The following is a 14,311-nucleotide window of genomic DNA, read 5'->3' on the forward strand; positions in this document are numbered from 1 at the left end:
GCCTTAGGCACTGAGGTTGCCCCTTCGCCTGAAGTGGCACTGCTCGTCATGGATGTTCCGGACTTACCCTTGTTGCCTGCCTCTCAGCGCCTCATTCACCGTATTTGCGCGGCAGTAAAGCATGCCCTAGCGCGGAGGTGGAAGGGCCCCCCTCCTACCCACGGCGAAATCTTGGCACGCATATGGCACCTTCTCACGATGGAGCTCATGACCGCCAAACTCAGGGACGAGCTGCACAAGTTTGAGAGCGTTTGGGATCCTTGGTTGACAGCATTCTCGGATACCAGGGCATCTGCTCTCCTGCTTCGCCTTTAGTCTCGACTGGCTGGATGCTCTGCAGGATGGCTCACCCTTCCTCTCTTCTTTGCTCTTTTCTTTTCCTCTCTTCTCTCCTTCTCTTCTTCTCTTTCCCCGTCCTCTTTTCTGCCTCCTTCTTTCCCCTCTCCCACATAAAATGTACTCTTCTGTTGTTGCATGACTGTACTCAGTAGCTTGTGGAGGGGGTGCACTCGGCTTGGTTCATCTTCTCTGGTAGCTACTGGCTTATGTTGCACGTCCCTCTACATGTTCTCTTAGTAGAATTTTGTATACGACACGGTGCTTTGCTCGATTTATGCTACTGTACTACTGTTTTGTCACCTGTGTTGTTCCTATGTTGCCTTACAGTGTTATGCATGTCGCAAATAAAACAGGTTTAAACAAAAAAAAATAAAAAGACTGATCTCTATTTTTAATAGTAACTTTATTTTTGCAGGTTGCCTAACCTCAAAACTGTTATAGTCTTGGATAAGAGATATTCTGGTACCTTACACTTTCAGGAGGTGATGGAATCAGGAGGATCTGACTTTGTGAAGCAGCTGCAGAATTTACAGAAAGAGTTATCTTGTGAAGATCCCATCAACATACAATTTACATCTGTAAGTGAATTTGAGTTGAGAAATAACTTCCATGTAAGTCCTCACATAACAGCTAATTCAATGGGTTTGCATTCAAAGGATTGTATTGAGAATCAGCAGTGTTGATTACTGTTGCTTTTGTTCTGTTTTGTGAGTGTAGACAACTATTTTTCAGCAATTAACCAATTTGGCTTAAATTGTATCATCATGTCAGGATGAGAGTTTTGAGATGTTTCTTGAATGTTGGGAGGGTGAATGCTGAAGGTTCGGTGGAAGTAGATTCCAGTGATATGGGGCAGCCCAAGTGAAATCTTGTAGACGGGGAAAAAAAGAGGTGATAAGAGGAGAGCCTTAGTCCATGGGAAGAACGTAAGGATCGAGGAGGAGAGTATTTGCTTATCAGGGCAGAAATGTATGGAGGAGCAGTGTTATGGAGGGCCTTATATGTTAGTACCAGGATTTTAAATTTTCTAAATTTAATTACTCTTCTGTCCTTGTGAGGACAGCAGGAATGGTGGAGTACGATATGCAGGAAATAACCCCAGAAGAAGCAGCGGTGGTCAGGAACGTAGCCAATGGTCAGGATAACAGAGAGCAGCGTTGTCAAAATCAGAAGCCAGCGTCAGGAAACCAGAAAATCAGAATAGCCGTTTAGTAGCCAAGGGTCGGGTAACGGAGATCAACGGAGTCAAGGTAATAGCCAGGTTCAGTACACAGGATAGCAGTAGGTAGTAATAGACGCACAGGGTAGCTCAAAACAGGAACAATAACTGGATTTTAAACTTGCCGCTTGGAGGAAGCCTCACCCCCAACCGTGACATCATCCACGCTTGTTCTCAGTCGTCTCCATTCGGGGACGCATAAAGCTGGTTGAGGGCACGTGCGCCTAGCGGAAGTCATGCTGGATGCGGATGCAGAAGCCGGAGGTGCGTCGCTGGATTCAGTACCCGTAGGCAGCGGGTACTCGGGTGAGTGGCTTTGTCTGAGTCTGATTTGCGGACCCTAACGGCCCTAGACTAGGTCAAATGCAACACTCCCTGCTGGTGTCCCCCAATTATGAAACTTTGGGATTTAACAAGCTTTAAGGGAAACAAGGGATACAATGGCATATCCTTGCTGCAGTACTTTGGGAATATTTCTTCTCTTTTGTTAAATAGGCAACAATGTGCAACCTTTGATGTGTAAGTTCTTAACATTTCTGGGACAATTTGCCAACCCCATGCCCTTTACAGCCCAGTGTAAGCAGTTGGTTAGGCTAATGGAACTCGAGAGTAGTGTAAATAGAACTGTACTTCAGGTTACTAACAAAAATCTAAGGGGTACAACAAGAGTAAAGTAGGAAAAGTTCAAACCAGACAATCTTAGGGGTAAAGCAGAGGCCAAGATGGAAAATTCGTACAGGTCCAAAATGCCAAAGCCCAGGATGATAGTCCAGAAGTCAGTCCGCAAGGCAGAGTTGTGTAACCTAAGAAAGCACGCAGGGTAAAATGGCACCTGAACCAGGTAAGTTTCACCACTGGTTGATGCATTTAGCTTCTTTCCCAGTATTGGAGAATAGTTCGTTCAATAGTGCCATAATATCCAGCAGGTTATGATTGTCACGGACAGGGCTATCGGCCGAGCCGTGACGTGGGAGTACGGGCGTAACAAGGGTCAAACGCCAACCAGACTTCCGGCGCGTTTGGTCACTTTCCCCGCAGGGCACCAAGCAACCACCACCAACCCCAACCAGTCACCCCAAAACTCCCAGTGTAAAACACGCTGCCACCACCAAGAACTTTAAAACCGGGCGTCTTAGTTTACCCGAAAAACAATTAGACCGCGATAACTACACAATCCCCAAACTGATATCTATATAGTTAACCGCTTAGTAACGTGACTTATATGTATACAAAAGGCTATCTCTAGGCTGAATTCGATTAGAGAACAAAGACAGAACTGATTAAAAATGTTTAATCTGAGCATAAAATGGGTCACAGTGCTGTTATACAAAAATGCATATAAAAAGAGACATAGACTAAAATAGTACAAGTACAAAACAGTATAAATTAAAAGGGATAAAACAGAGTATCATACCATACTTCCTTGGAGCCTTGATGTTGTCTCTGTGATGGTAAAAACAGGCTCTCTACCATTACCAATTGCCCACCTTTTTATCCCCCCCCCAAGACCGCCCTTTTCCTGTTACCTGAGCAAGGGGATGGGAGTAGGGGGTTCAGAACTATGACCTTCTGAAGGCGGGGTTATATCTTCTCAACTTTGGTCTGGGATCAGAAAATATGTAATATGACGCCGGCCGAGCTTGGCATAATTATGACACCAGGATTATCATAATTCTCTGGTCCTAGTGATCATTTTCATACCAAACTCCACACCTGTATCAGTTGGCACAAGGACACATTCGCATAACACTTGCTATGGACATGCCTGCATGGCGTGTTTGGTCTCCCTGAAACCAGCACATCACAGGCAGAAGGATGCAATGTATGATGGGGCCCAAAAGTTATGTACTCATCATATTTTGGACATTATGCATTTATTAATTTTACCCTGTGTCCATTGATACCCTGTCTCCACACCCCAGGGAGATGTTGCCAGGATGTCTGGCCTTTCACTCTTCCACAGGAATCCCTTCCTGTCCAAGGTGACAATACCCAGCATGGGGTAATCAAGTTTTATTTTGGGTTCTGGCTCCAAAAGGAAAGGTGTGAACAAATGTTACTGGACTTAGCATCAGTCAAATGCCTTAACCCATTCAGTGCCAAGCTCCAGTTACTCATGCCGTGGCATGACACCTCCCCCTTTTAAATGGTGGCCCAGAGATTAAGCCACAAGCTTATCTCTGCGCCAACCTACTCTGTCCCTGGGTAACAGTTTCCGGCTTAGATAAAGTATTTCTTTGGGAAAACCCACCCTGCAGAATATACTGAGCAAAGCATCAGCTACCTTATCTGCTCTGCTACAGGATAAGGCCATGGTCTCAGGGTACCCAGGGGCATAGTCCACCCCCTTAATAACAGATTGTTTCTTCATGCAGCTCGGTATAGCTACAAGCCCCAACAAATCTACTTGATGGGTAGCTAGGGTGTCCCGCCCTGGGTTCCCAAACCAAGTAGGCACTACGTGAGAGATAACAGAATGGTCACCAGTTTCACCCTCTCCCTTGTGTCCTGACTCCATAGTCCCACAGAATATGGGCACAGGTGCACCAGAGCCCTCTCTCCGTCCCCCACCCGCTACCATTTTAAGGGATACACTAAAGCCTCCCCCCTCCCCCTCAGAAATAGAGTCTGGCTTTTGGCCTTTAGTGGAATCACTTTTTACAATATGCCCGGTGTCCCTTTGGTTTGACACTGCTGGTTCAGGCACAGACAGGTATTCTTGCACTCTCTGCCCCCTATTCTGGGAAGACTGCTGCCAGGTTACCACAGCTATGGTTGAAACATCTGTCACTCCACCTGTTCCACTCAAAGGAGGCATACATACAGGACCCTGGGAACCAGCTAATCTTGCCACAGAGCAACACTCACTCACCCTCTGCCCTTCTGCACAGTCGGGTGGTCCTCTCACACTTTCACAAAGCACCTCAGACATCCCTGGTTCTGGCACAGATTCGATCTGCCCTCCCTCCCAGTGATGCAAAGCCTTCAAATTCTCACAAGGCACCTCCAACATTCTGGGTTCTGGCACAGACGGATTTTCACTCGTTCTCTGCCCTTCTGCACAGTCAGGTGGTCCTCTCACACTTTCACAAAGCCCCTCAGACATCCCTGGTTCTGGCACAGATTCGATCTGCCCTCCCTCCCAGTGATGCAAAACCTCCGCATTCTCACACGGCACCTCAGACACCCCTGGTTCTGGCACAGATTCGCTCTGCCCTCCCTCCCAGTGATGCGAAACCTCCACATTCTCATACAGCACCTCAGACACCCCTGGTTCTGGCACAGATTCGCTCTGCCCTCCCTCCCAGTGATGCAAAACCTCTACCTTCTCACACGGCACCTCAGACACCCCTGGTTCTGGCACAGATTCGCTCTGCCCTCCCTCCCAGTGATCACATTTCACAATGTCCCCCAAAGTTTCACACAGAACTTTAGGTGAAGCAGGGCTGTCAGTCAGCCCTTCTGGCTCGCAAGCAGTGTCCTCTGGAGCATAGTGACAGAGCATTCGGCCCAAATCATTCCCCAACAGAACATTAACAGGGATATCCTCAGAAACACCCACTTCCCGCAAACCTTTCCCTGCACCCCAATCCAGGTACACACGCGCCATGGGCACAGCAGGGCGCACACCCCCAATTCCTTTGATGGACATGGTTCTTCCAGGGATTATGGCCTCCGTATTCACCACTTCAGGGCGCACCAAGGTGAATGAAGCTCCAGAATCTCTCAGTCCCATGGTCACCCGGTCACCCACAGTTACACTCTGCAGGTTATCCTCCTTTCTCCCCGCAGGCCCACCCACAAGCAAAACTGATGGTGCCTCTTCAGTGGCGCTCCCACCCCCACGAGCAGGTTGGGGTGGATTTCTAGTAGGGCAATTAAAGCTCAGATGCCCAATCTGGTTGCATTGAAAACAACGGCGGGCATGTGACTCACCAGACATAGCCCTTACCCCATTGGCAGTTGGTGGTGAAGTCCTCACTGCTGATCTTGTGGACGATGATGGAACTGTAGCCCCTCTCCAGGTGGAAGTACCAGCTGACACAGCTCCACGCCTGGATGCACGGATGTCGGCGTAGTCATCTGCCAGCTCTGCGGCATGCCTAGCTGTTTTCGGTTTTCTTTCTAAAATCCATTCTCGTACATCGGGGCTCCGGGTCTGTAAGAACTGTTCCAGGACCATTAAGTCATTAACAGCTTCATAGGTAGTAACTTGTACCCCAGTAACCCATTGCTTGTACACGGTTTCCAATTGTGCAACATATAGAATGCAGCTGGATGACGCACTCTGCTGCATGCTCCTAAACTTTTTCCTGTAAGCCTCAGGAGTAAGGTTAAAAGTTTTTTGCAAGGCAGATTTGATTGCCTCATAATCGTTATCAGTCTCTGAGGGAAGGGACACAAACACATCCAAGGCTTTTCCTTTCAGTTGTGGGGTTAAATATCTCCCCCACTGGTCTGAGGGTAGTTGGTGCTGCCTGCACACTTTTTCAAAACTTTTTAAGAATACATCCAAATCAGTCCCTTCTTCCAGGGAGGGAAAATCATCCTTGCGGAGCCTACGTGTGCTGGGATCGGATGCATTACTGTTCAGAGAGGACTGAACAGTGGACTGCAGCTTGGCCATTTCCAGTTCATGCCTCCTTTGTGCCTCTCTTTCTGCCATCCTTTCTTGTCTCTCCGCTTCTCTTTCTGCCTGCCTTTCCGCAGCTTCTCTTTCTGCAGCTTGCTGTTGAATCATCACCTGCATGGCCTCCCGAGGATTTGAAGCCATTAGTTGCCGAAATAAATCCGTTGTGCAAACGTCCATAGCACCTTGAGGGGTACAACCACTAGGCATTCCAATGAGCACTCCTGCAGTAGTAGGGAGTTCTGTAACACTTTCGTTGTCCGTCTCTGGCTGGACAGCGTGCCTATCGGTCTCCATAAGGTCAGCAATAAGTTGTTCCTTGCTTTTGCCAAAAGTTTGTAAATCCCTTGCTTGGCACATCAATTCCAGGGCCTCTTTGGGTTGTTTGCGATAGGCCTCCATATTCAGATGGTGTAGAGAAAGAAAACAAGAGTAGGGAGGGGAAACTGTTTTGTACTTTGTATGTCTTTTTTAAATCAGCACTGAGCTCTGTCTTTGGAAATTACACAAAAAGGTATGCAATTTCTTCTAGTGCTCCAGGCGAATCCAGTCAGCACTAAAAACCTCTAAAAAATATATATATATATCTATCTATCCCACCGCTATGCCACCAGTTTGTCACGGACAGGGCTATCGGCCGAGCCGTGACGTGGGAGTACGGGCGTAACAAGGGTCAAACGCCAACCAGACTTCCGGCGCGTTTGGTCACTTTCCCCGCAGGGCACCAAGCAACCACCACCAACCCCAACCAGTCACCCCAAAACTCCCAGTGTAAAACACGCTGCCACCACCAAGAACTTTAAAACCGGGCGTCTTAGTTTACCCGAAAAACAATTAGACCGCGATAACTACACAATCCCCAAACTGATATCTATATAGTTAACCGCTTAGTAACGTGACTTATATGTATACAAAAGGCTATCTCTAGGCTGAATTCGATTAGAGAACAAAGACAGAACTGATTAAAAATGTTTAATCTGAGCATAAAATGGGTCACAGTGCTGTTATACAAAAATGCATATAAAAAGAGACATAGACTAAAATAGTACAAGTACAAAACAGTATAAATTAAAAGGGATAAAACAGAGTATCATACCATACTTCCTTGGAGCCTTGATGTTGTCTCTGTGATGGTAAAAACAGGCTCTCTACCATTACCAATTGCCCACCTTTTTATCCCCCCCCCAAGACCGCCCTTTTCCTGTTACCTGAGCAAGGGGATGGGAGTAGGGGGTTCAGAACTATGACCTTCTGAAGGCGGGGTTATATCTTCTCAACTTTGGTCTGGGATCAGAAAATATGTAATATGACGCCGGCCGAGCTTGGCATAATTATGACACCAGGATTATCATAATTCTCTGGTCCTAGTGATCATTTTCATACCAAACTCCACACCTGTATCAGTTGGCACAAGGACACATTCGCATAACACTTGCTATGGACATGCCTGCATGGCGTGTTTGGTCTCCCTGAAACCAGCACATCACAGGCAGAAGGATGCAATGTATGATGGGGCCCAAAAGTTATGTACTCATCATATTTTGGACATTATGCATTTATTAATTTTACCCTGTGTCCATTGATACCCTGTCTCCACACCCCAGGGAGATGTTGCCAGGATGTCTGGCCTTTCACTCTTCCACAGGAATCCCTTCCTGTCCAAGGTGACAATACCCAGCATGGGGTAATCAAGTTTTATTTTGGGTTCTGGCTCCAAAAGGAAAGGTGTGAACAAATGTTACTGGACTTAGCATCAGTCAAATGCCTTAACCCATTCAGTGCCAAGCTCCAGTTACTCATGCCGTGGCATGACAATGATATCATGATTTTACAATCTAAAGGGATTGGTATGGGTAATTGAAACAAAAGGAGGGATGAAAAGCAGGAGTGGTAGCTCTCTTGTATCAATAATTAGGGTTAGGTGACTTCAGGATGCAAAATAACAAATACAGTATTTGCTCTGAAAAATAACCATCGTCTTATATTCTTGGTCTAATCTTATGGATCTGTCTATTTTCCTCACTTTGGGTTTTTTGTATTTACTAAAGGCCAACTCCTTGTTTTTTTTAACTATTTTCCTTCACTGTATATTACACTTACACTGTTACATTTTAAAAAGTCTTGTGTATTGGCGGGTTGTTTTTTGAGATTTTTTGAATTCCGTTATTTTTCTTGGGTTCTGAAGTGTTGATTTACAAGGGACGCATTTGTTAACAACAGAATTAATACCCATTTCCTATGCTGAACAGGTCTCTTCTTTTTTTGTTTGTGACACTCTGTGGTTAGTGGTGAGTGTTTGTCCTATATTTCCTGCCTCTCTTAAGACTACTGTCACAGGAATAGGACCGCAGAGGCTTATCTTGTGAAAATAGACTTCAGTTTATTGCAGCCAGGCTGGACTGTTTATACAAGACAGGGGTCCTTGACTCGCAATTGCACATTCAACATTAAAGGCAGTTCCCCCATCAAGTCCTCTTCCCATAAACCCTTTCCTGTTCCTGCTTAAACAGCCCTCAGTCCTCCAACACAAACAATCCACTCAGACTTCCTATCACCGATACCTTTGTGACCCTATGTGGCAAACTCAGGCTATCTGTGTACCAAATTGCATTGTCCTAGTCTCATAGGACCCAGAGTAATAATCCTGGAAAGAGTAACATTATGAGCATATGACTATAGCTGGCTATGCTGACTGGATTGTGGTGCCAGGCTGTCTTTCTAAGTAAATCATGTTCTAATCTGATTTTATTCTCTATATAAACCTTGCTTTGTTTGAGCTCCTTTAACCTTGAGGAAGCTAACCCACTATAGCAGCGGAACATTGCCAGCTACATAGAAAATAACAAAGTATACTCATTATATCTTAAATAAAAATGCTTGCTGTTTTATTAACCATCTAGAAACTCTGTCAGGCACTGTCAGGGTCCACTTTTTCGCTGCCTGAACCATGGCTTTTTCATGCATGTGGTATATCAATCTGCTACCACTAGTGGCCAACCTCCGCCCTCTTGAGCACTCAGAACTCAATTACCAGGATCAGATGTACCTTATTACCTCAGTTGAGCCCTAATTATTACATCCAGCTGCGCCTTGTTTGCGGGATTGAATCCTGGCTACTTCATCCAGCTCTGCCCTTCAGTCAGGGCCTTTGGTATTGAAGTCTGTGGACCATTCTGCTGTGGCTCTGCACCTGTACTGTTCCTGGTTACCTGCTTTGTGTCCCTATCCAAGTGGACTCCCTGCTTTGTGTCCTTATCCAAGTGGACTCCCTGCTTTGTGTCTTTATCCTTGTCCTGTCATAATACATAGAATACATTGCATTACCTAGATTTCTGCTTGTGGTGTCTTTGTTTGTATAATCATGCAATGTGGGTTACAGACCGAACCCCGAGTCCTGACAGGCACCCTCTTCTTCCTCTTATCTTACATTATGTTAGATAAGCACTGACAGAAGTCAAGGATCCTCTATATCAGCCTTCTCCTCTCCTTGACTGGTCCTCAGTATTTCAAGTAACAATAATATGCATATACACACAGATATATGTATATGGTAAAACTAGAGGATCAGATGTTTAGATGTAATAAATGGAAGTTTCACTATACAGAGAGGGTGGTAAATAAATGGAATAGCCTCCCATAAAAAGTAGTGGGGGCTAAGACAGTGAGAGAATTTAAGCATGCATGGTATAGGCATAAAGCTATTCTGAAGACAAGACTTATTAAGGTGCAAGTCTTTTCGCCAAGGAAAATGGGCAGGCTGAATGGTTCTTATCTGCCATGAAATTCTGTTTCAATGTTTCATATTATATTTAAAGAAAAAACCCTCACCATTTAATGCTCAAGTTACACTCATATCCTATTCTGTTTGTTTCCCACATGATCTACCATGGTCCACATCTACGACCACAGCAGAATCCTTGTCCAGTGGCCCTATCTGTGGCTGCTGTAGCCAAGAGTGATGATAGTTTGTATTGTTCTTTCTTAAAACTTAAAAAGGTGAATCCTTATCCAACAAATAGTCTCTCAGGTGAGAGAATTCCAAAACAAAAGTATCATATTATGTTAACATATAATGAGGTAACTTCTCCGAGACCTAGTACTTAGATGCCTCAATCTTGATTGGATGTGTGATTAGTTTAATGACACCACCAATCATTTTGGAGCAAAAATGGTTCCATTGTGTGGACGTACTCCTCCAGGGACTCTGGATTCTTTGTCTTCTGTGCCTTTGCAGCACATTATGCAAGTCATTCTATCTAGAGCGTCAATTCCATTGTGTTATAACAATAAGGAAGAGACAAAATTAACATTAAAACTGACAACATACAAAATTGACAAAAAACACAAATGAAAGTCCGCAGTTCTAATACAAGACAGGCTGCATCATCTTCAGACATAATTTTGGGTCAGTACTTTCTCTCCTGTCTTTCTGTTTTAGGGTACAACTGGCAATCCAAAAGGAGCAACCTTAACCCACCATAATATTGTAAACAATGCAGCACTTACAGGAATGAGAAATGGCCTTAACTGGAAGGAGGTAAAAACCATCAGGGCATTTTGTTGATTTTCATGCATATTCTTAAACTGTTTTATGATTGCCAGAACCAAATTGATCTTCTGTTTTTTCTTTTTATTTAGGGTGTTCGGATAGCCATGCCCGTTCCTTTGTACCATTGCCTGGGTTCTGTTGTTGGAAGTCTCATGATGGCTCTTTATGGAAGTACTCTTGTCTTTCCATCTCCAGGCTTCGATTCAAGAAAATTGCTGGAAGCCATTTCCCAAGAGAAGTATTATTTTTTAAGTCTAGTTATTTATTTTGTGCAGTTACTCATTTTTCTTATTATCTGCTGAAATATTATTGTGCTAAATTATAGGTGCACAGTAGGTCATTTTACTTATGGGCATTTGCTAAAGATAAGTAGTAGATTATTTATTTAATTGTAGTTGCACAATTCCCATTTGGTAGAGGCAATTGCATATAGTATTCTTGCATACAGTACTCTTTATGGCTTATTGCAGCAGAACATTTGGGAATTCTTACCTGAGGCAACACTGTTACCTAGGTATCCAAAGCAGCACTGTTCTGAAATATACAATAAGGGTGAGTAAAAACTGCAACATGTAACACTGCCCAAAGTGCTGGCAAAGAATCTTGCCTGTAGTGCTGTGATCATGTATGGTGTGAACATCAAGTAGCTTTAATCCGGTAAGGAATTAGTCCATTAACAAAATGCAGCCATAGGTATGGTTGAATGTGGTGTAATACCCACTGGAGCCTCCTGAAGTATATGCTACCTGAAGGGCTTTAATGAGAGACAGTGCCCTTTTGTCACCCCTACGGGAACCCTGAAAGGCAGAGCTGGCCCCAGTATGGTAAATTGCCAGCTGAAGATATGTTGTTTCCAGATAGATTTGTGGAGAAGAAGAAGCATGTGTGCATTTAATTCTCTGTGATTCTATCTACCTGGTCTCTCATGCACTTCTGCAAAAAGCCAGCCTCTTCCCCCATTCCTCCAGTCGGGGAAAAGTGTGTGCCTAGAAGTTCTGCCCTTTTGCAGATGTGCATTGTGAGTATCAGTGATGTATTTTTATGTGGGTGGAATTGTAGAGGCAGGAACAAAGTGGATAACGTTACAGATAACCTCGCAGTTAAATAACAGACTGCTCACAGCTGGTGGCAAAACTGTGGCTGAGGTAAGGGGGTGAATGTAGAAGAGCATGGATGTGTAAATGAACGTGTATGGGTAAATTTGTGAGCGTGGATGTGTATGTGTGAGCATGGGTGTTTATGTGAGTATTTGTATGTATGAGCGTGGATGTGTGTGTGTGTGTGAAAGCGTGGATGTGTATGTCTGTTTTTGTGTGAGCATGGAAGTGTGTGTGAGCATGTATGTGTAAGTGTGTGGGACCATGGATGTGTGTGTGAGAGCATAGATGTGTAAGTGTTTCTGTCTGGGAGCATGAAAGTGTGTGTGAGCATGGATGTGCACGTATGTTTGTGTGTGAGCATGGATGTGAAAGTGTGTGAAGATGTATGTGTAAATGGTGTGTGAGCATGGATGCGTATGCGTAAATGTGTGTGTAAGCATGGATGTGTATGTGACGTACAGTACCCTGAACCTGGGTGACAAGGAAACGAAAATTGTTCAACTATGACTTCCTGTTTCATATGGGTATAAATATTAGGTCATTCATCAAAATGGTTAAGACCAAGGAATATATCTGTGCGGCAAAAGGTTTTTTAAGCTTTAAAAAAATGGGAAATAGCTATTTTCTTGTAGCCAATGCAGTGAAAATGCAGATTTCCACCAACAGGGCAATAATTACCGTATTTGCTCGATTATAAGACGAGGGTTTTTTTCAGAGCAAATGCCCCTTCGTGACAAAGGCTGATTTTACTTTTTGTACCCTTCGTGACAATGGCCGTTTTAACATTTCTGCGCTGCTCGTGTTTAGCTGTAATTTTCTTCTTTCCCGTTTACTGAACCCACACAAGTTAGATATTGTTTTTTTCAGGACAAGAAGGGCTTTCTTTAGATGACATTGTTGTGATTGTATCATATTTTTTACTATTAAAAAAAGTATAAAATATGGTGAAAAATTTAGTTGAAAAATCTTTTACTCATCTAAAAAAAGTTAATGAAAAAACCTGCTAAATAGATTCTACTATTTGTCCTGAGTGTAGAAATACCCAATGTTTTTATGTTTTTTTGCTTTTTCTACACGTTATGGAGCAATAAGTACAGGTAGCGTTTTGCTATTTCAAAGCCATTTTTTCCAAATCTGGTAATTCTTCCCCCATGTGCCATTTCGGGTATCTTTGAAGCCGGCCAATGCAATTTACCCCATCAAGTCATATATTTTTGAAAACTAGACAGCCCAGGGTATTCCAAATGCTGGAATTTTAACCCTTTCCAAGCACTAATTCTACCATCAGCCTTTGTCAAACTTTATGGTAGTAATTTTTTTGCATTTGTTTTTTCACACACATTTTACTTCAGGTATGAATTAAAAGGTTCTGGTATATGTCACTATCATAAAACACCCCAATATGTGTTTAGCAACATCTCCTGAGTACAGCGATACCTCACATGAATGATTTTGCCTGGCTGTTTGGGGGCAAAATGGCCACATTTGGGGCATGCGCATTTTCAATGTTGAACTTTGGCGTTTGGCGATCAACTGCCCATGCCCTATTTGGTACATCTTTGAGCCGGGCCATTTCAGTATGCCCACATGTATGGGTTTGTCATTTTTTGGGGGAACTAAAAGGCCACATTTGGTACATGTGCATTTTTCTAATTGGAAATTAGATGTGTGGCCATCCTTCCCCCCGTGTTAATTGGGACATTGTTGAACCCGGCCAATTCAATTTACCCCATCAAATCATACATTTTTTAAAAGTAGACACCCCATGGGCATTTAATATGCCAGTATTTTAACTCTTTCCATGCGAGAATTGTTTTAAGCTAATATGCTAATTTTAGGACTTGCTCACAAAAATATATTTTTTATATATATATTATTTTTTTTTTGCCTTTTAAAAAAAAAAATTTAACTTTTTTTTCAACTTGAAGGTTCCCCTGATAGTGACATCATTGGGAAATTATTTTTACATTTTACTGGGTTTTTTTTACTATTTTTTTCTAATTATTATTAATTTTATTTTATTTATTTATTTATTTTTACTAATCACACTGTGATTAGAAAGCTGGGCTCCACTGACTTGCATGGTTGAATGCAGTATCTGTATTCAGCCTGCAAGTGGAGCCAGAGTTCTCTAGAGGGTCTGGAGACCATCTAGCGAACTTTTTCATCTTTATTTATTATTTGTGCCTGTACTGTGAACTGAGTGGGCATTTGCTCTGCTCCTGCCCAACTCGTCCAGGAAATGCTTGCACCTAGGGTCCTGTCGGGGACAAACCCTAGGTGGGCTTTCTCCGTCCCTTTACATCCATAAGGACAAACCACTCATAAAGATTGTTTTGTCGTGGGCGTTGTCTTCGGTGGTTGCCCAAGCGCTCATTGACTCAGGGGCTGCTGGCATTTTTATTGACTCCACATTTGTTGGCAAGAACAACATCCCGTCTAGGTCACGTCACACCCCATTGGTCATACAAGCC

The 14,311-nt window shown here is 43.7% G+C and overlaps 1 protein-coding gene across 1 annotated transcript in view; it reads left to right on the plus strand.

The window, feature by feature from the left end:
- LOC149281549 (medium-chain acyl-CoA ligase ACSF2, mitochondrial-like) overlaps positions 1-14,311 on the plus strand; it is a 161,069-nt gene that overhangs the window by 63,951 nt on the left and 82,807 nt on the right. Inside the window, exons 8-10 of the mRNA XM_089499134.1 lie at positions 755-917; positions 10,627-10,725; positions 10,827-10,975. Of these exons, the coding sequence (XP_089355260.1) occupies positions 755-917; positions 10,627-10,725; positions 10,827-10,975 (411 nt within the window). The remainder of the gene's footprint in view (positions 1-754; positions 918-10,626; positions 10,726-10,826; positions 10,976-14,311) is intronic.

Source organism: Sceloporus occidentalis, unplaced genomic scaffold, assembly GCF_023333645.1.
Source record: "Sceloporus occidentalis isolate IW3139 unplaced genomic scaffold, rSceOcc1.0.p SCAF_130, whole genome shotgun sequence".
NCBI lineage: Eukaryota > Metazoa > Chordata > Lepidosauria > Squamata > Phrynosomatidae > Sceloporus > Sceloporus occidentalis.